The 23,601-nt window shown below is 32.9% G+C and overlaps 2 protein-coding genes across 2 annotated transcripts; both read left to right on the plus strand.

The window, feature by feature from the left end:
• The first annotated feature begins 10,490 nt into the window (after positions 1-10,490).
• On the plus strand, positions 10,491-12,533 carry LOC148206596 (uncharacterized). The gene is made up of 3 exons (XM_088108189.1): positions 10,491-10,648; positions 10,804-11,627; positions 11,716-12,533. The coding sequence occupies exons 1-3, from the start codon at positions 10,491-10,493 to the stop codon at positions 12,531-12,533; spliced, it is 1,800 nt and encodes a 599-aa protein (XP_087964315.1).
• A 5,820-nt stretch (positions 12,534-18,353) lies between these two features.
• Positions 18,354-19,923, plus strand: MEE14 (maternal effect embryo arrest 14). The gene is made up of 3 exons (XM_047318266.2): positions 18,354-18,693; positions 18,914-18,987; positions 19,474-19,923. Exons 1-3 carry the CDS (start codon positions 18,480-18,482, stop codon positions 19,783-19,785), a joined length of 600 nt encoding a protein of 199 aa, XP_047174222.1. The 5' UTR covers positions 18,354-18,479; the 3' UTR covers positions 19,786-19,923.
• The last annotated feature ends 3,678 nt before the right edge of the window (positions 19,924-23,601 follow it).

The raw sequence follows: 23,601 nt of genomic DNA on the forward strand, positions 1-23,601 counted from the left end.
AATTACGGTATTTTGTCCTTTTGAATTTCAGTAATTAATTACGTACCAATCTCTTTCCAAACCAATTTTATCTCTTTTTTTCTATCTTTTCTAACGATCGTAATCAAAACAAAATAGTTATGCTCGATCAACTAGGATTATTATAAATTCCTATTTTAAGCGTTTAATAGAACAATATTGTATTCATTGATTCAAACACTGAGTGGTGTTTGTCTCTTCTAATAAAATGTTTGTAACATTGTATATGAAAGCCAATTTTTTTATGTTTTTTCCAATGTAATTAATAGGGGTCAAATAAATTTTGTCTCTTTTTAAATTAATGGGATACTTTATATTTTTTTATTTGGTGTATGTTCTTTATTTCTTTCTCCTCTTTTAAGTTTCTCTATTATTTGTTGGCGAAAGCTAGGATTTACCTTGAGCATATTAATGGTATAGTCTAGGTTTAATATTAAAAAAAATAAACAGTTTAATATTATCTTTTTAAATATAATATGAAAAATTATTTAAATGGAAAAAACAATTCATTAATTGAAAAAAGAACAAGAAAACCAAATCACATAAAAATTTAGGAGTGATTAGTCATTATCTAAACTGTTGATTTGTATAAATATATCTTTTAATCGGATTTTTTTAATCAAATTCAATGATTCAGTTTAATTAAAAAAAATAATCCATTGCATATTTTGTTTGTTACTTATTTTATTTTATTTTTAAATGAGCTTATCTGAACTATCAAATTCGATGAAATTATGCATTAGATTTTGGTATAAATTTGTATATATGGTCTTAAAATATTTTTAAATAAAATATGGAATTTTTTTAGGGATAGATATTGTGTATCTAAATTTACATCCTTCGAAAAAGAAAAACTCTCATTTTGTATACATTATATTAAATATTAAGTAAGTTTTGAATTATTATTTTTCGAGGTGTAGTATATGACATAACTAGTAGGTTAATGTTGTTTTAAACCTGTTTTAATATTTTTAGGTTTAATACTTATTTTTCTCCTTTTATTAGTTAGTTTTCTTTAAAATGGTTTTTCTATTTTTAAGTTGTTCAAAGTGGTATCTTCTTTTATAAAAATGGTTCAATTTGATTTTTTTTTCCTGACGACGTATAAATCATTAACGACACAGTGTCAAAGTTAGCCATCTGTAAATGAGTTGTTAGTTTTTTATATATGTGACAACTTAAAAGAACAATAACGTGGAAATCTAGTAATTGAAAGTGATTTTGTTTGAATAAACTTCCCTCCTCACCAACCACTGTTGTGTCAAAGTCCATAACCCTCCACTGCATAACTTCATCGTAGTGAACTCCCCCACCTCCTCCGCCCCTCCACGTATTCTGCCTAAGAGATTTCCATCCGCAACCTCAACCCCTCACTTCCTTTGCCACCTCCGTGCGACTTCATCTTCCATTACTTGGTCTTTGTCACCTCCTTCAACTTCAAGGCGTTAGGATGTTATGTTTGTACTCCATTTTTGTTCTAAAAAAATAATTATAATATATTTGAAGAATTTAAATAGTTAAATAATTTGTAGACACTTAAAAAGATAAAGTACTCAAATTAGATAATAAAAAAACTTTTTTATTATGGAGGAATTATATATTGTTTAAGAAACTTGCTACGATTAGTCAGTGTCATGGTTTATGCTAAGAAACATTGAATAAATTAACTCAGCTCATAATATGACTACTTTGATATGGTAACATAACCAAACCATAATTCAATTTTCACTTTATGATCTTTAAGTGCTCTTTTGGGGAAGCTCAAATTCATTAAGAGATACAGATTCTGAAAGCAATTTCCAAAGCTTGTGCAATTGAATATATCCTCCATAAGCAAACCCAAGCAGCAAAGCATGCAAGTTACTATATATCATTGAGAATTAGAAATTCATTGGTCTAGAGTAACTTAAAATGTTGACATACTCAAGGAGAATTAAATTATAAAGTTTCATTGTTTAGTCTCTCCCTATCCTTACAAAAAGAACTCCAATGTCAGTTCAGTTCAGTACTCACTAGTAGTCGATGTTTGTATCCTTTTTGAAATTTATTACCTACCTGAATTAGCATCATTTAAGTTCTTCATCTCTTTATTGCTTCCTCATCGCATTCAATAAAAGAGTCTGTCATCCACCACTATCAAAGCCTACGAAAGGGGCATATATTCACTGCTTATGCCAATTGTTATACGATTTCTTACCCCATTGCTTTAGGGCATGCATGCAACCAGCTGCTAGCAATAAACCACACACACCAAATGGCATTAATGTTGCATTTCCTAAATTTCGATAATATCCATCCTGCAAACATAAAAAGGAAGTCAACATGTATACGAGAAAACATACACACATGAACCAGTTGAACCACCCGATGTCTTTCACCAAATCATTTGCTATGCTACAAATGTAATGAGGAAGTCAACATATATGACAAAAATACACACACGAAACCAATTTAAACGTATAATAAATACACAAATGCAATTTACAAAATCATTCAAAATGCATTGATCAAACATTTAAATATATTAAATTACCTCAACACCATCTTCTTCTCAAGGATACCAAATACCATACATGCATTGTCAATCATTTATTGTTTGTTGATTATATTTAATGAAACTACAAAACTTTTATAACTAAAATAACAACTCAACTAAGGCATAATACCTGTTACCATAGTCACTTCCTCAAAATATTACACCTAAAGTATTGTATTTCAATAAGTTAACCTTTCTTCACGAGTGATTCAAACACGCATAGTCACCTTACTTGGCTAATCAATAAGTTGTGGCAATCAAGAACTTCAACCCAAACTAAAAAAAAATGTATATTTTCAAAGCTTCAAAAAAAGTGTAGACACAATTAGGAATTTAAACTAACTTGTGTCTACTACTATTGAAATGACTCTATAGGAATATTTTGTCACCCTCCACGATTATATGATTGTATATTCAAAACCTCAAAAAATCAGCGTATCTTTTTAGTAAATGTTTATAAGAAAATGTCTAGTATTTCCATAGCTTCTATCCACTTCTAGTTACAAAAATGTCATCATATTCCCATTTTGTTTTTGTTTTCAAATATTTCTAAAGAAAATAGTGAATATGTCTTGTTTACTGTTTTCACTATTTTCTACACAAATCTATAAAAATAGAAAATGAAGTAAAATCAATGAGATAGTTTTTAAAATAATAGAGGAATAGAAAATAAAACAAAACATTTTTTCAAATGAAGTAGCCTCTTATCATGGTTTATTGAACTCATACTAATAATGCTCAATTGGTTAAAATTACATGCTTCCTAAAACTTTAGATAACATTATGCATAAATACATACCTGCACTAGTTTCACTTCTCGCTCCATAATAAATAAAGTTTTTATTATTATCTAATTTGGGTTCTTTTTTAGTGTCAACAAATTGTTTAACTATTTAAATGCTTCAAATATATTGTAGTATTTTTTTTAGAACAAAACATCCTAATATAGAATGGAGTACAAATAAAACATCTTAATGCCTTGAAGTCGAGGGAGGCGACAAAGACCAAGTGGTGGAAGATGAAGTTGAGGGGAGGCAGAGAAGGAAGTGAGGGGTTTTGGTTGCGGATGGAAATCTCTTGCCAAGAGTACGTGGAGGAGGTGGCAGAGGAGGTGGGGGAGTTCACGGCGACTATGCGTCGATGATGGAGTTATGGCGGTGGAGGGCTATGGATTATGGCGTAGTGGCAAAGAGGGAAGTTTGTTCGACCAAAACCCCTTTCAAATACAATATTTCCACGTTATTGTTCTTTAAAGTTGCCACGTATATAAAAAATTAACTACTCATTCACCGGTGGTTGACTTGAACATTATGTCGTTAATGATTTAGACACCTTTAAATTGAACCATTTTTATAAAATAAGGGACCACTTTGAACAAATCAAAAATAGGAAGACCGTTTTGAACAAAACTAACTAATAAAAGGACCAAAATAGGTATTAACCATATTTTTATTATTTTATCTTAAATGATTATGGGTATCTATAATCATTAAGATGATGGTTTTTCATAAGTCATAAACTAAGACTAAACATTAACGTAAGTTTCTTTAGAACTAAAATAGTGTTATTCATCATTTTATTCATATAGTCAAGAGCGATCACATTGTTTGTTGATAACTACATCATAAAAACTAATTGTTGTTTTTAATGTCATATAGCATTCAAGAGTGACATGAATGCTTGTACTTGTACTATGAAGGTAATTGTTACTCTTAAAATGATTGAACATATCCAAAATTATTAATAAGGTGGTTAAACATGTTGAGTAATTAGCAAATAAAAACTTACTCAAATAAGAAATAAAATTCATTAGGACAAATACTAAAGTTGACAAAAACAAACATCAAAACTGATTAAGTTTAAAACCAAATATGACCGAGACACTTTTCCATGGGATCCTACCAATAATGTATTAAGTTTACCAATAATGTATTAAGTTCCTTTGAGTGTTAATGGTTAACTCAAGAGTGGTTTTATTTGAAACAACATTTTCTTACAAATTTACCTTTTTATGTCCAATGATATTATGATATTAGTCTTGAGTGATTCATTTAAACAACAATATCATAAATGATTAAGTATTAAAAAATATTAATAGAGCTTTAGAGATATCATATAACACCACAAAAATATATAATTTTCATATATATGAAAATAATATTAAATATTATTATTCAATCCAAATGAGACTTTGGTACATATATGATTCATTATTTCTTTTAGTCCTTTAAGAAGTGAACATGAACATCATCTCTTTCCTTGACAATTGTTTGAACCCACATTCCCTTTTACAAGGAAGAAAATGATGTATGAGATAAGACAAGGAAAGATCAAAGAAATCTAATGTGACTTCTACATATTAAAATGTCTGGGATACATATAATCAACCAATTTTGTTCATCATATGACCTTTGAAAGTGTCTCTTAAGGTGACATATATCATATTGAGATGTATTGAAAATAGTTAATTAACTAAGGATAACCTCTTAATGTGACTTGTCATTGTGGTCTACAATGTCTTTCTCAAAAAGAAACAAAGGAATCAATTATTTATATTTTTATCACATGTCCTAAGGTAGACTTAATTTAAAAATAGGCTTAATTGTTTATTTGGTCCCTACATTCAAAGGTTTTTTTTTAATACCCGCTTTTAAAAATGCCTCTATTTGGTCCCAATATGGTTAACTTCATGGTAACGTGACATGATCTATATTTTTTCTTCTCTCCCCTCTATTTTCCCCGCAACATCCACCTTTCTCTCTCTTTTATATCTTTAGGAAATATTTTTTTATCTCTCTCTGCCTACTGAAAACTCACCACCCTCTTCCACAATTCTTTCCTCTCCTTGACCTTAGAAACCTGCACCACCTCCCTCTACACCATTTTCTTTCTCTTTCGTTCACCAATGAGATTCTCACATCCCTCTCTAATGCTCACTTAATAACTCCCACGTTTCTCCATCCCATTTCATCATCACTGAACTACTCCTCACTCCCATACTCATGTGAATACTCCCCAACCTTATAACCCATGAAGCATAACTCCCACCCTCAAGGACTTCCTCACTAACAACCCAACATGCCCACCCTCAGTTTTCTTTCCTAATAATCATAACCCTAGAGTCCTTAGGTTCTCTTACTAACAACCCTCACTGGTTTCTCAAGGTTTTCCATGTCCCAACACGTACCCCTAACTCTTCTTGTTGGAGGCGACATGGGATACGAACCTGGCCACTCCAAAACTCATGCTTTAACACACTTTCTCCAGTACCGAAAGAAGACGGCTTTGTTACCAAAATAGGCAAAAATACATGATATATTACGAGAATAGGCATTTTCAATTCAAATTACGAAAATGGGGAAGTCGTGGGGGGCCCAAACGACTTCAAATGAAGAAGTCATGCCCCCCTGCATGACTTCACACTGTTCATTTGACCAGTGGTGAAGTCGTGCACCCCAAAAACGACTTCTGGGTCCTGTAATCGATTACAATATACTTGTAACCGATTACAGAGTGTTGAAATCGTGACCCCCTGCACGACTTCATTTCAGTAGGCAAAAAGGGTACTCGTAATCGATTACGACACTTTTGTAATCGATTACCAGAGTGTTTATTGGGCAAGAATCACCCTGGTAAGCGATTACAAGCTTGTTGTAATCGATTACCAGTGTGTTTTTGTTGGTTTTTGAAAAATTCTATTGTGTTGTAAAGCATATGTTGAAGTTAATTATGTGTATTGATATGAATTTGTGTAAGCACACATTGTTGTTGATTACATTGTGATGTATTATTATGTATAGGAAGAGTAATTGATTTCATGTAAATCATAAGATAAAATCATAAATGAAATTTGTAGTATCTTATTGAATTAAAAATGCATTACAAAAGGAAGAAGCTTAAATTAAAAGAAAAGGACACTACAAATTGAAAGGCATCTAGGAAGATAATCCACCATGTGGACCAAAATGACGACGCAGATAGTCAATGTCGTGCTGCACATGCTCAACTCGAGCATCAATAGTATCAAAGCGGTCACCCATGTTCAGCTCCAATTGTTCAAATCTTGCATTCATGCTTTCATTGAGTGTATTGAAGCTGTCCCCAACAAATGTTCGAAGATCGTTTATCCCCCTCATGACGTCATCATATGAACTAGTTTGTTGTTGAAGAAGTGGTGGTGGTGGTTGTAGTTGAGGAGGTGGTTGATTTTGATGTTGAGGTGGAGGAGGAGAATTTCTGTGAACCCATCTGTTGTCAGCATTTCTGGTCAATCCAAATGACTGTATCAATCCTCTTGATATTGTCCAATGCCTACTAGGTGGGACAAATATTTCATCATCCAATGGAACTTCAAAATGTTCTAGGATCCGGGTGACCAAAGTTGGATATGGTAAAGGAGCACCTGGCCTCAAAGCCTTCTTCATCCTATGTCGGATGAGATGGGTCCAGTTTATCTGTTTTGCCGTCATTATTATCCACATTATCAGAAACCCTGTAATCGATTACCAGCCTCTCTGGTAATGGATTACAGCAAAGCCTGTAATCCCTTACAAGGTCTATTTGGTAATCGATTACAGTACAAACTGTAATCGACTACCAGTGTGTGGAGGAACAAAATTTGATTTCTCAACCATGCTTTAGTATTGATTGAATGCATCATATATTAAAATTGATTTATATATATATTTGTTTTGACATGATGTGCAATAATAACTGAAAAGGATAAAAGTTTGTAATGATATAAATTTTTGTGATTAATTAAGAAATTATAGACAAACTACATAATTATAAATGTATTGATGAGGCAATCTATCTATGTCCTCCAGTCCCACATGTTGGTCTTCGTCGTTGTTGTTGGCCTCGCCTTTGTTGTTGTTGTTGTAGTGTGGGACTCTGCGTGTGTTGGTCTTCATCATTGGGATGAATTTCATTGGACTGTTGAAGGTGTTGGAAATCAAGGGTCGGTCGATACACGTTTTGTGACGATGAAGCGTGTTGATATGAAGATGGTGGAGTCATTGTGGAGGTTCCAAAATAATTGGAAGGACCTCCCATAAAAAATGATGGACCTCCATTGAACAATGTTGATGGTGGAAAGGCGAAATAAGAGGTCTCAGCCTGAGGATATGTTGATGGCGGTAGGATGTGTTGTTCGAACCTTGAATTCAGAGATGGATGTTGATAGTTGACATGGTCAGAGGCAGACCTTTGTGGATCATGATACGGTGGTGATGCACGGTATGCAGATGGCGGTTGGAACTGTTGTTCGTGCTCCATGTCACACTGCTAAAGACAATGTTTGATTGAAGAACGCAAGATAATAAGACTTTCATAATTTAAAAGGTGGGGATATTGTGGTACCTCTTCGTCGGCTGAATCTTGTATGAGAGCAATATAGTGGATTGTATGAGTTATATACCATTGCATGTACTCGGATTCATCTCGCAAGTGACCATTTTTTTGGAATGGAATACCGTTGAATACACGATTATGTCGGTCATTCCATAATGCAATCCACTATTGATGGTGTTCTTGCCAATTCCAATATGCGCGTCCTCTCATATCCTGTTTATGTTCCTCATCTAGATTCATCGATGGATGGGGTACATTTTGTCGAAATCCAAATTGACGCATCACACGGTCTGATTGTTGGTATTCAACAACAGAGAAACATATGAGAGGCACAACTGTCTGACAAGTTGGGGGCACTTCGACTGGAATGATTTGACCAATGTCATCACGTTTGTACGGTGTTCATATAAACTGAAGTATTGAAGTTTTTGGTTAAAAACAGATGAAGCCAAATTATAACAAAATATATACACCAATTTTAAGTACAGAGGTCAAAAATACCTGTCTAGGTGATAGGTCGTCTAACTTTTGACGAAATTGTTGTACATTTGTCGTGTCATGGAATATTGAATGTGTTGTTCGACACCATCTTTTCGCAAGGGGAAAAAGTGCACCAGAAGAAATGTCTTCTTCTGTGACTTCAAGTAATTGTGGGGAAATACATGTTATTCTTTCTCATGCCCAGCATTGTAACAAGATCATGCACCCTCCGATATTGTCTTGGTCAGCCCTAGTCCCATGATCAAGGGCACGATACAAGCAGAAGAGCACTGCGGATGCCCAGCTATACTGTGAAACGGTCTGCAGGTCCGCCAAAAGGGGTAGATACATCAAATGCACCATGCTTGCAGATGTATCTGGCATCATGATGTTGCCAATTATCATCAACATATACGCTCTAGCGTATTGTTGAATAACCTAATCTGTGGCATCATGAGGCAAATGGCGAAAAGTGTTATTCAGCCAAGACAACTTAATTCTATTGCCCCTGACACTGTTCTCAGGAGGAACATCTCCTAGTAGTTGTTGACAAAAACATGTTAGAGGACCACTACTGATGCCAGTGACAACACGACCTTCAATGGGAAGCCCCAGTTGTAGTGCAACATCTTCCAATGTTATAGTACTTTCACCAAGAGGTAAGTGGAAAGTATGAGTCTCAACTCTCCACCTCTCAACCAAAGCAGTAACTAGCTGGTGATTTATTTCCATATTTGACGCTTTCAAAATATGGATAAACCCCGCTGCCTGTAGAATATTCATGATTCTTTCATCAAGTTCGTTAACATGCCTTGCTATCCAGATTGCATGTCTTCGAGGGCAAATAACTCGTTCATTTGCCTTCCCAAATTGCCTTGACAATGTGTTTATATTGTAGACGTAGAAGGAACATATCAACGGGAAGTTGACGGGCAGAAGCCATTTCGAAACTGGGATGTTAAAGCAATGAAAAGAAATTAAGTGCTTTGGCTATTGGAACAAAGGCTATGCAATGGTAGAAATGAAATGACCCTCCACCAATTTATGGACAACCATTGATGCCCATACAATGACAACTTCACATGCTTCTGTGAAATGGGATGCACAATTCCAAATCCAAATGAGTGGTCTTCATGAAGGAATCCTGTAAAGGGTACAGAAGCATGCATATGAATAAAAGGAATCTTCAGGCTGAAATCTGCAAAGGGAGAGGCATGCAAATGAATAGGAAAAATGAATAGCACACCTAATGTTAATGGTCAGAGCCTAAGCTTCAGTGCATGTGTACAAGGTCAATTATTAATCATCACACCTAATGTTAATGAATAGTAAAAAATTCTTTTTATAAATTGTATTTAAGTTTGTAAAAATATTTTTCATTTTTTAAGCATTTTATTACACTCAAAAACTATTTTCTGTTTTTCAAAACTAATTCAAAACTATGCAAAATAAAAAAAAATGGGAAAAGGGAAGTTGTGGGGAGGGGGCACGACTTCAATAGGTGAAGTCGTGTACCCCCTACACGACTTCAATAGTTAAAGTTGTGTAGGGGTACACGACTTCACCTATTGAAGTCGTGCCCCCTCCCCACAACTTCCCTTTTCCCATTTTTTTATTTAAATCCTATTTATAAAATTTCCCAGTTTTACATTATTCAATTATAAACTATTTTTATACCTTTAAATACTACTTTATTTATTTATTAACAACAAAAAACAAATTAGTCTCTCAACATCTATAACTAATACAAAAAACGTGTCATGAAAACCTTATCATATATCAGATGATAGTGCAAATTACTTTATACGGAATGAAATAAATGTAATACTATAGATACCTTATAATTGTGTATTGGTATGCAACCCTATATAACTATATGACAGTGCTATATTGTCCAATACTCCCTATTTCAAACCATAACACCCACTTATCAGAAAGTAACCTTTCACGCTTGAAACTTCTATATATATATATATATATATATATATATATATATATATATATATATAAGTCTTTCACCAATCCAGCTTCTCATCTCCACTCCACTGCCAACAGTTCTCATTCTACTCCAATCTTTTTTTTTCTCCCGCACATCTATAACGTTATGGCATCGGGGGACTTTCCACCATCTTCATCATCGCAAATCATCGACGAACATCCTTTGATATTAGATAATGTTGATGAGTTCAGCACCGATGATGAATTAGACAACATACTTGAAGATGACAACAACGACGACCACATCACACAATCATCTTACATGTCATTCCAGAGTTGAATGAATGTATGCAGTTCCAGTCAAAGGACGAAACTATTGCTGCAATCAAACATTATCACATAACCAACGGTTACAAATACACTATCGTTGAATCGAAGCCCAACATTTATGTCATTCGTTGTGTGGAATATCACAACAGTTGTCAATGGCGTTTGAGGGCAGCTTATAGCAAAGTCCGTAAATATTGGGAAATCAAGAATATCGACGGACAATACTCGTGTTTCTCAACCATACTATCTCAAGATCATACAAATCTTGATAGTTCTCACATTGCCGCGATCATATCAAATTCAGTCCGGACAAACCCATCAATGTCAATCAAGAGTTTGATTGCAGATATTAAAGCTCGATTCGGATATTCTGTGTCATACAGAAAAGCTTGGATCGCTAAACAAAAGGCTCTTGCTATGGAGTTTGGAGACTGGGAGGACTCTTATAACCACATGCCGAGGTGGTTGCATGCTGTCAAGGAGGCCAACCCAGGTACAATTTTACAATGCACTGGTTCTCCAGTGCAGATTGATGGACAAGCCGACAATAATTGTTATATTATGGAAAGAGTTTTCTGGTCTTTCGGTCCTTGCATACAAGGATTCAAATACTGTAAACCCATTCTCCAAGTTGATGGTACATTTCTGACGGATAAATATCATGGAACTTTGCTCACCGCCATAGCTCAAGATGGCAATAGAAATCTTTTCCCATTGGCCTTTGCCATTGTAGAAGGTGAGACAAAGGAGGCCTTGATATGGTTCTTTCAACTACTTCGAGAACATGTTTGCCCTCAACAAAATATTTGCATCATCACTGACAAAGGAAAGGGTATCCTATCGGCCTTAAGATCGGAAGAAGTTGGTTGGGAACAAGATGGTTTGAACTCTGTATATTGCATACGTCATCTAGCATCCAACTTCAACAACAAATTCAAAAATCATGACCTCAAAAAACAATTCATCAATTTAGGTACTACTACAAACATTTTTAATACACTTTTACTTTTATAATTTTGTAACATTATTCTAAAATTTATTTATTCATTACGTCATTACAGCTTACGAGGTCAAGCAACCAACTGTGACGACAAAACTTACTGCACTAAGAAACCAATACCCACAACAAGTTGATTGGATAGATAAAATCCCATTACAAAAATGGTCTCAGGCTTTTGATGGAGGGAGAAGATATGGACATATGACCACTAATCTTGCTGAGTGCACCAACTCCATTTTAAAGGGAGCACGTTCATTACCAATATGTGCTCTCATCAGAACAACATTTGAGAGGACACAATCATGGTTTGTTGAACGAGGATTAAAGGCGAACTATATGCTACAAGCAGGCCACCAATTTCCTGAACAAATCGCCGATATCATTAGGAAAAATCAACAACAATCCGCATTTTGTCATGTTCATCGCTACAATCGTGAAAATTCTGAATTTGATGTTCAGGAGATTTCAACACCTCACCACTACCGCCCTGTTCCAATTTCCTATAAGGTCAGCCTAAATGAATGGTGGTGTGATTGTGGTCACTTCCAGGCTACTCGTCTCCCATGTCATCATGTCATTGCTGTTTATGCATTTTCGCATATCCCACTAACCCAAGTAATCGATCCAGTGTACAGTCTTAACAACATTTTCAAGGCATATGAAGTACAATTTCACCCAATCCAAAATCAAGATTATTGGTCTGCGTATACAGGTCCAAACTTCATACCAGATCCTAAAATGCGACGCAAGGCATCCGGAAGACCATCTACAAATAGGATTCATAATGAAATGGATCAATCCAATCCAGATAAGCCAAAAAAATGCTCTTACTGCCGCAACGAAGGTCATCATAGGGGAAATTGTCCATTTCGTCATTAGTTATTTCTTAATCTTACCCAATTGTAATCAAATCGATTATTAATATATTACTATTAATATTTCTTATTAATATTTTTTTTCTCTTTTCTTCAAATTTGTCTCCATTCATTACATAACAACCACAATTTCTTTTTTCGTTTAACACAACCAATACATCAAATATGTAAAATGCAAAATCATTTTCAAAAACCAACCAAAAACACACTGGTAATCGATTATAAGAACCTTGTAATCGCTTACCAGAGTGGTTCTTGCACAATATAAACACTGGTAATCGATTACAGAAGTGTCGTAATCGATTACCAGTAGCTTTTTTGCCTACTGAAATGAAGTCATGCAGGGGTGTCACAATTTCAACACTCTGTAATCGATTACCAGTATATTGTAATCGATTACCAGTATATTGTAATCGATTACAGGACCCAAAAGTCGTTTTTGGGGTGCACGACTTCACCACTAGTTAAATGAACAGTGTGAAGTCGTGCAGGGGGCACGACTTCTTCATTTGAAGTCGTTTTGGCCCCCCACGACTTCACTTTTGGTCAAAATTTGCCCATTTTGATAATATTCTAGGCAAATATGCCTAGTTTGGTGCAAAAACCCCCTCTGACTTAGTGAAACATGTTCAACCTTGCTCAAAGGAGTGAGAAGACCGAGACACAAACTTGTTCAACATACATACATACATACATATATATATATATATATATATATATATATATATATATATATATATATATATATCTCACTACCACAAAGTACAAAACCAAAACAAAGGTTGGCTTTTTCACTTCTCTCACTTCCTCACTTTAGTTCTTGCTAGAGGTAGGTTAATGTTCCCTCTATATCTCACGCGGCTACTCCCTCCAACCTCTCCAAAGTTTACCCTAAATACAACCTAAAATCCACTCACCCTATACCCCAAAATGGTCTATAAAAATATCTTCTCATTTACTCTAGATATTTTATGTTAAAACCCACCCAAAGTTTCCATTCTTATCCTATCCTAACTTCCTAATATAAAACCAGCATTCAAGGGTGTAAAATCTATTTTGAATTGCATTTATGTGGCCATAACGTTATTTAGTTTTGAAACTAAAGAATGAGAAGAGAACCTTCTTTGGAAGAATGCAAGAATCTACTCCAGCCCCTTTTTCATTCCAGGTTTAGCCTTATAACATAAAATACGTTCCTGCATGCTATAGGAACCAACCCAAGTTTTTCATTTAATCCCTTTGACTTTTCAAAACAAAACAAAAATAACCTTCTCTTACTCTGGAGACCAACCCCGCCCATGAAAAAGGAAAGAATGTATTAGTTCACCATTGTTCTTAATTCTTGTATATCTTTATGAAATACTGATTTGGGGATTTGTTGTCAAATGCGTTTTGTCAGTGGTGATGTGGCATCAGAAATAGTTGAGGATTGTTCTTCAGATGTTCTTGAAGTTTCTGAATAAAAGATTAAAGGGAGTAGAAGTGGTAGGTTTGGATCGAGGATGGTGAAGAAGCTTGTGCCTAAGAAGTTTCGTGCCCCAGGAAAGAAAAGAAAGGATAAGGGGTGTTGCTTGTGGAAGATGATAAGTTACCCGTGGTAGAAATAGAAGAGAGAGGAAAAGTTGGGCGAGCAGAGGAGAGAGAAGAAAAAATTACAGATTTGATAGCCACATTATCACGAAGTTAATTTCGTTTATGTCAATTTAACGAAAGGGATGTGATTGATACAATTTATACCACATTGGGATCAAATAAAAACATTTTTAAAAGCGGGTATTAAACAGAAAAAGACCTCTAAATGTAGAGACCAAATTACAATTAAGCCTTAAAAATATTATCATTCATTGATACACATATTCATTTGTTTTCCCAAAAATGCCGTAACACAATATTAACAACATGGTTTTAACATGAATTACAAAAAATAAGGGATAACTGATTTATAATTTATTGTGCAATATAGTGTATTTTAAGGAAAATGAATGACTTGATCTTTAAACAAGAGGAGTTTGATGAAAAATAGGTCATTCAACATGTTGATTCTATATCTCTTTTATACTTACGAAAAGGTTAACTTAGAGAGCTACGAACAATGAGGTCTAACTTATAATATTTGTCTAAGTAGATTTTTCATTTCAATTCTGGATATGTTCTAAGGGTTAGTGTTTACTACATGTAGTCATTTTCTTATATATATTTTTGTAGCATAGTTGGTGTCTTTGAACATACAAGGTTTTATCCAACAACAAATATTTTAGATGTTTTTAATGTTGCTTTAAGATGAAAGGAATGAAACTCAATTAATATTATCTCTAGACATAAACAACTGTGAAAGCTTCATTCAAAGAGTGTAACAGAAACAAATGTAAAATAAAACAATGATATACATGACAAAATAGGAGTAAAGCAAGATGAATTGAACAATTAATGAAGAACAAGTAAAGAAAAAAACTATAGGAAGGACTTAATTGAATTGGAGAAGAGATACAACGCCTCTTAGAAAACCTTCCAATACCAGTAATGCTTGAAGTCATCACTTAAATCAATGAAAGAAGATAAAATCTCAAAAGGTAGAGAACTTTTCTCTCACAACTTCATTATAGTAACAATACTCTCATTCAATAAAAAGTGTTTCAACGATCCTATTTATAAATGTTACGCACTAGAATTCAAAAAAGTTAGAAAAATCAAATTCAATTTCCTCTATGTGCTCCTAAATTTTTTTAACTTTTAGTGGATTTATCCATGTGCTCATATTTTGCTTGTTTTTAACATTTAACAAGTGTTAAATGTGAAACTTGTTTCCCATGCATATGCCTTTTTTTGTTCCTTATGATGATGGTTGGTTGTGTTGCTTTGTGAGCTGGAAAAGGGGTCAAAATGCTTCTTGCTTCCTTTATTTTCTACTATATATACTTCCTTTGAAAGACATATAGTTTCATCGTTCCAAGTATAATGAGACTCAAGCCTTTTGAAACCATATCCTAATATTTTGAGAGGTACAAATTTACATTTTCGTATTTTTTTTCCAATCTCAAATCAATTATATTTTGATAATATCTATAAACATTCAATTTTATTAAAGTTTAACATATAAATTTACAATAAATTATTTATCATAAATAGTAAAACGTCTTCAAAGAAATATATGTCTTTTTCTTTACATACTTACATAACTATATTTAGAGGATGAAAATTCATAAAAAAAAACAATCATGTCTACTAAATAGATTTTAAAAAAACGAATACTGTTTAAATAATTACAAAAAAAAAAGTCAAAGAGAAAAACAATATTTTATAAGAAACAGATAAATATTAACTAAAAGACGAAAAATAGCATGAAGTCGTTAATAAATATCTAAAGCAGTTCTAAAATATCTAGCAGCGAGCATAGGAATAATTGGTCGTATTTCTGCAAATCAAATCGCGCTGTTCCTATTCGTCTCTCTCCATTTCCATTACAAGACAAACTAAGACCCAACTAAAAAGTGCACCAAACACCACTTTTTCAAAAAAATAAAATAAAAGTGTTAGCATTAATTATTTTATGCTCTTTTTTCATTTTCTGAATTTTTAGTTTAAAATTTTACATTTCTTTAGCTCTATATTTTATATTTAATACTCAACTAATATTATATTGATATATTTTGAAACGAAATATTATTATCCAATTGCTACCCTTTTCCAATTGAATATCACGTCATGAATTTACGTTAAAAAATCTAAGCAATTTTTATAAAAAGGATCCCAAATATTATATCACTGCATTATTTTCGTTTGTCTTGTGACGTTATTATTCTATTTTAAAATTATCATAATTAAGTTAACAATCCAAACATTGTGTTATGTTATTTTCAACTACAAATTTTATTACATACCTAAGACGAAATAGTCTTAAAAAAATGCATATGAATACATTTATTTATATTGATTCATAATCGTATCGCATAGTGGTTTTATTTGAATATTTATAAAAACGTATTCTAAATAAATCTATAAATTTTATGTAATTTTCAAGAAAAACCTTTTCAACTAAAATAAATTTGAAAAACTGTGAATATACCGAACTTGAAAAAATCTAAAACAAATTCAAATATACGATATGATTAAATTGAATAAATGGATAATGTTAAATAAATAAAATAAAATAAATAATTGTAATATGATTCAAATGATATATTACAACCGGCTTACAGGTGAATTTCTGTTTAGTATCCGATTTTAAAAGTGAAGACATTGAGTCCTTATGTTATAAAAAATATATAAATAATGTCCACATAGGGACCCGATGTCTTCGTTTTTAAAACCGGATACTAATCAGAAATTCACCTCTTAACATGATGACGAAATAAGCATTTAAGCCTATTACAACTTTATCAATACCGATTGAATTCAAATTTATATTTTAATATTTATAAATTTATAAATATAAAATTTATTGTTTTTAATATGATATTATTCTATTAAAATTTGTAGTAAATTATACAAAATTATATTTTATTATAATAATTATTATTAAAATTATATATGTAATTTTTTAATTAAATTTTTTATATTTATTTCATTTATTTAAAATAAAAACAACTCTTTTATTAAATTTAATATAAGTTTGTAATCTGAAAATTCGAACTAACAATCCAACTAATTCAATAAATTAAATAGTTAACAAATTTTAAAATATTAAATTTGAATTATATTAGATAAATAAGGATAAATGTAAATTGATGTCACCTGTATACAAATAATTAACTATTTCACCTTTGTTTCTCCATCTTTGTTCGCTCTTCGTGCTTCAACCTTTCATTGTCCATCTTCAACGCATCTTCACCTTCTTCTAATGATAGCAACCAAGGTCCACGATCACCACACACCACTCTCCATTCGTGGTCTATAACAAAACGCTACATCCGTGCCTCCAACCTGCAAAAATTGAACAAACCTTACAACTACATTTACTAACTTGATCTATGTCATGCACCTCCGCTCGTCAATGCACTCAGCACACAAGAACAAACATTTCTCAACCAAAAAAATAGCTCAGGAATGATGAAGGACAAGCAGAGATGAGATATATTGAGCTGAAATAATACACGATATGCACTTAAGACACGAACCAAACATACACCAACCAAACCTCATTTTAATAAATGGTCTACGGTCTTCAAAGCTGTTTGAAATTCAAACACCGAACACTGTATTGTCAGGAATCTTTCCTGTGTTGGCTGTGAAGGCTATCAAGGCTTGTGTAGTTGTGTCAAACCACAGATAATCAAATCTTTGCATTGCTATCCTGCCAAAACATTATGTAGTTGGCCTATGAAAGTGAACAAAATGCACTACTGAGCAGATAGGCCAAAGTCACCCAGCCGCAATAACATCGTGATGTACGAAGCAATGACTAAGATTAATGTGCCTTATTATATATTTGCTCTGGAATCGATTATCGCATGTAAGAATCATATGTTATTTTTCTCTCTTGTCTCTACCGATATTATCAAATATATTAAAGACAAAAATGATATTTTTTTCACATTCAACACAAATCTTCGTATATATGCGAGTCATCATATATTCAGCTATCCGGCAAATTCACTCGTAAACATCCTCACAAATCGATGGAAGCTATCAGAAATTCATCTACAAATCCGTCTTCGCTAGTCACTCACTGGCTACAGTAAAATTCATACAACATTGAAATTCATACAAGCGAACGCTTAATGTTTTGGATATTCTACTAAAACTAAAAAAAGAAAGATATTAATATTAAAATATAGAACAACATCGTCCTTATCCAAGTGGGGAAACTTTCTATTTAATAATATGCTGTTGGGTCTATAAGATCATTATTCAATAGCCTTATCTCTCTTTCAGTTTTTCGCCGTGCTCATTCTCTTCTCCTTTAGTTAAGAAAACACAACACTGTTATACATCGTTAGATTTCTCGAATACGATGAAGACAACGTTGCTTCGTCCATGTTGTACTCCTCTGTTTCTCGACGCCCATAGCAACCGAACCTCTTCAACCGGACACGCTTCCTTTGTTGTTTGTTCTTCATCCAGGAACCAACCCTACATCCCCAAGCTTGAACCTTTTAGCCGAACCAAGTTTGAAAGGGCCGTTAAAGACCCTCCTCTGATCGAAAAATCCGAGAAAGAGCTCTCAGGTTTGTTGCATCCTTTTAAATTTCGCATCTTTTTTATGAATAACAAGATCCCTTTTGGGTTGGGATATCGGTTTAAGTTTTTCTTTACTGATTTATTAACTCCTTTTGATGTTTGTTCCCCTTTTTCTATAAACAGTGAAATCTCACTATGGTTTTCATTATGCTCTGTTGTTGAATGATTTCTGAATTCATCGTTTGTGATGTGTTTTGAATTTTACAGATTATTGTTTAACACTTGAAGGTGAGGAATCCTACAGTTGCTGGCAGGCTTATTTTGAGCTGAAAGATCTTGAAGTATGTTCTTATTTCTATACCTTGTGTTATTTATTGATGAACTTTTTGCAGACTTTAATTAATTATAGAAATAAAAAATTTAGAATTTCCAAGTTTTTAATTTTTAATTCAATTTTCTATTTTCCCGTCTTTTGATTTCTCTTCTCTGTTTCAAACACTGTAAATACTTAAATAAAAAAAAAAAACTTAAAAGGGAAGTTGTATTGTAGACCAGAAAGTGAGAAATAGAAGCACTCTGCCATATCGGAGTAACCAACTAATTCAGGTAGATTTAAAATACTTATTAAATATTTTAAAAAGAAACATGAACATGAACTGTGTTCTTTCAATATAGATGATTTTGTTTTAATTTTTAATTTTTCAATACAGTGTTGTTTTTAATTATTTAAAATTCGCAAGCAGTGTTGATATTTTGAAAGAACGTGAACTGTGAATGAGTGGAGCTTGAATTTAATAAGAAATGTGTTGTTACCCTTAATGATACAGAAAGAGACCCCAAAAAAAGACATAGAGAGGTTGATTCTGGAGACTGGTGGTGTGAAATCCTTAATAGGATGTTTACATGGGATAGCAAGCATGCAGAAAGTGAAGAAAGATGGCATAAAGTCGAGTAAGGATGTGAAATCAGAGGAAGGTGAGAGACAGTGTCCTATACCTGATGGATTGCCAAAATCTGATGATGAACTGAGGGAAGAGGAAGAAGCAAAAATGCCTGATTCACCATACACTAAGCTTTTAAGAACCATGGGAAGGCACCCTGCATGGTATTCTCCTGCACCTGATCATGAAACAGATTGATTCATCAATCATCATTGCCATACATATGTAAATGGACTGCCTATAATACCTCCATGTCAATGGAATAGATGTTAATATTTTGGTCATTTTTTTTCTGATGTAGTTAACTTTGGATAATGGTATTGTTTTCTCTGAAAATTTGGAGTTTTTTCAATATATTAAATATAGTTTTAATATTGAAAAATTATCAAATTCATACCGGAAATTGAGTTTATTGAAAAACAATTATGGTTAGTTTTTAGAGATATAAGCTGATATTTCAAGCAAATAAATAGCTTTATTCTTTATATTTATTCTTGACATTAAAGATATTTTCTCCTCGATTGAGTTTTTTTACTTAACTTTGCATCAATTACTTATATTCAATGTCTCCTTTTATTTTTGTGTAACTTTTTCTTTGATTTTGTTTTGTGAATGCTTCTTTAGATAAAATTTGAGTTTTTCTCACCCTGGGTCATCTCTTAATTCTTTAAGGGTTTATTTAAGGGTGTGTTTACTCGAAGAAGTCTGGGGGAGATGATTTGGGAGAGAATGAGTTGATGGATTTGTAGGTAAATTTTTTGTTATTTATTTGAATGAATTTAGATGTAAGTGAGAGTGGATTTAGAAGTAGAGTGTGTAGGAATTAGTATAGGATTATATTATATGACAAATATAAAAAATTGTTTAATTGGTAAAAGATGAAGATTATCAAAATATCTCTAATTATAAAAGTAGTATAAATTGAAAATTGTTGATGTTATATTTAGTTATAAAAATATTTATAAAGAGAAAAAGAAATTAGAAATTATTATTAAAAATAATTTATAAAATGTAAAAAGAAATTATAATTTAGTAAATTGATATAATTTTTTTGAAAATAGTTTTTTTTAATATAATTTTTTTAAACTTTTACAACGTTGAATCTCTAAAAAAAAATTAGTCGAAAAATGTTTATTATATTGGAAATTGAAAAGATTAGAAATTAACTTCCAGTAGACATTGAAACGAAACGTTACATGCATCTTTTGACAACCTAATAGAATAAACAAAAGGATTTTTTTAACTATGAAATATCAATTAAAGTTTAATGAAGCTATTTACAAAACCAACCTGTATTGGTTTAGGTTGTAAATTTTTAATTTGTATAACTTTTATACAGAACAATAGAAAAGAGAAAATCATAAATCTTCAAAACGCAATTGGTTTGGATATGGCCCATGAACCTTTATGGGCAATCCATTTTCCTTCCGTTGCAGCTCTCAAAATCGAAACTAAAAGTCACGTGGGCTTCACATTGCGTATCTCCCTCGACATCGTCGATATCTTCTATCATCGGTTTTTGTGAAGCGAGATCAAGTCTCCGCTGGTGCAAAGAAACACTGTCTCATCATCACCATCGTCCACTAACGTCCTCTTTCACTTAGTCCCAGCGTCATGTAGCAAGATCGAATGCCTCTGCCCTTCATTAACACACATCCATGTTTTGCACTATTACAGCAGTTGTGCCTTGCTCATGCGTACCTGCTCATACCTACATTGTGTAGAAGAAGTGTTTCTTGTCCAAGAGGTCGACCACGAGGTTCCAGGAATAACGAGTGTGGTTGGTCGTGGAACCAAATATAGCATTGTTGGGAACCGAATACGGGTGGTTCTGCATAATGGAGAATCGAATAAAACTTAATTGTAACCAAATACAAGTTCTATGTAAATCCTTGGCATGCATGGAACCGAATACCGCTGGAATGGAACCGAATACACCTCCCTCCAATTTCATTTCAAGCACTGTTTTTCATCTTTCTCAGCTTCAAACACATGTATTCATATTTAACCATTTTGTTCTTCATGCCATCAACCTCATCTACCATACATAAGGTTTTTTTGGTCCTCATCTACAACCCTACAACTCAAACACAACAACAAAATTGTCCAAACAACGATACAATCTCAAACAAGCTCAGCTCAGAAAGGTCAGAAATTATATAATACGTTGAGGGCAAATAAGACTTTTTACTATAAATCCCTTCGAATCTCTTCACTTTTGCAGATGATCAAAAAACTCACAATCCCACAAATTCGTTTTCGTCATTTCTTCTTTTTCTTCTCAAAGGAACACACAAAAATCTCATTTCATTGCTCTCAAAACACTTTTCAAGGAAAACACATCATAAGTGTTTCTTCTTACCTAGATTATTTTTTTATATTTTACGAAACCTTCTTTTTATCACTCCTTTTCTCAACTTCTTTACTTGTTTTGTTGTGCACAATTTCATATTCATTTTTGTAAATAACTTTACTTTTATATAATAACTAATTTTTTCACTCAATATCCTATTATAATAACATAAGCGTTATTCGACAAAACTTTAATAATTTCAAAAGGTGCGTCTCAACTTGGGATTAGTTACCGTAAGACTTAAATTTTCTATCAAATGGCAAAATTACTTTTTAAATGACTTTTTCTTTACTCTTTTATTCTAAGATTGAGCAATCTTAGATGTAACATTTATTCTAAAACATTCAATTGAATTTTCCCTAGGTTAATCAATTCATCATAAATTAAATCCCAATAATTAAATCAAGGTGGATAATTTTGTTTTTGGATTCTCACATACCTAAATTAATAGGTAAAATAGCATCATGATCATAAACTAAATTATAAAGAGCTTTTATAACTTGAAGTAGTGTCTCATGCCAACTTTTGGGTTTGTCTCCTATATGTTTCTTTATCAAACACTTTATTAAAACTTCAATTTGGTCATTTTCTTGTGCATAATAAAGTTCCAATGTCAATAACTTAATATTTCTTGATTCATCATATCAAACAAGATTTTTTCTAGTAAATATTGTTCCTCGTGTTGTAGTTATTGACTCTAGGATTCCAAATCTGTAAATTATATGCTTTTCATTAACATTAAAAGTAAATGTGTCTTTCTAATCACATATGGAATAACTTTGACCCAGAAATAGTCTATTACTACTATTATATACCAATGACTTCGAGAAGAACGTGGATAAATTTGTTTTATTAAATAAATTGTCCATGAGTGAACATGGTTTAATTAGTACATTTTGTATGTTGGTGTAATATATAACCGTACAATTCACCAATCACTAATGATACGAAATTCTTTTAACACTTCTTCTAAAATCTCAAATAAGTCTTTTCTTGTTCGGTATCTCAATTGAATTCTTATTTTTTTAAAATTGAAACAAAGACTTGCTGTTAAATTGGAAAAACGGTCGTTTAAGATTGGGTTACGTGGCATGATCAATATATTGTTTAATCAATCGTGGCGTTAAAAAGGAGTTTGAATTGTATTTTGTATTAAAAAATGGATTGCAAAGAGGGAAATCTGCTGTCTCTGGTATGGCTAGAGCCGCATGACTCTGGAAGCATGGTTCCGTTTTCTTCTAAATACCCCAATGAGTGACATAGATCCTATCCAACATATACAATCCATGAAATTCGTCCTCAATTCCTTTCAATACCAACACTGACCCGAATTCAATCTTCCATGGTTCCATATCTTCCATCAAGCGAGATACCAACTCAGCCTCTTCATCACTCTCAAGCTAATTTTTCACCTGCATCAAAAACCTCAAAGCTACCATTGCTATCTCATTCAAACACCACTGAAGTTGGTTGTTCACGGCAACCCTCATAAATCAAAGGTTATCTCCAGTAGTAGGAAGAGGAGGTGTGGCGGATTGAGGTGGAGAATCGCGGTGGGAGGTGGTGGCGTGGTGTGTCGAACATCCGAGTGAAGAGAGCGGTCCGACGACAACTAACGGCGGGAGAGGAGACCAATACTCATGACTCTAACCGGTTATTGA

The sequence above is a fragment of the Vigna umbellata genome, chromosome 1 (assembly GCF_029865625.1).
Source record: "Vigna umbellata cultivar VRB3 chromosome 1, Vumbellata_1.0, whole genome shotgun sequence".
Classification (NCBI taxonomy): domain Eukaryota; kingdom Viridiplantae; phylum Streptophyta; class Magnoliopsida; order Fabales; family Fabaceae; genus Vigna; species Vigna umbellata.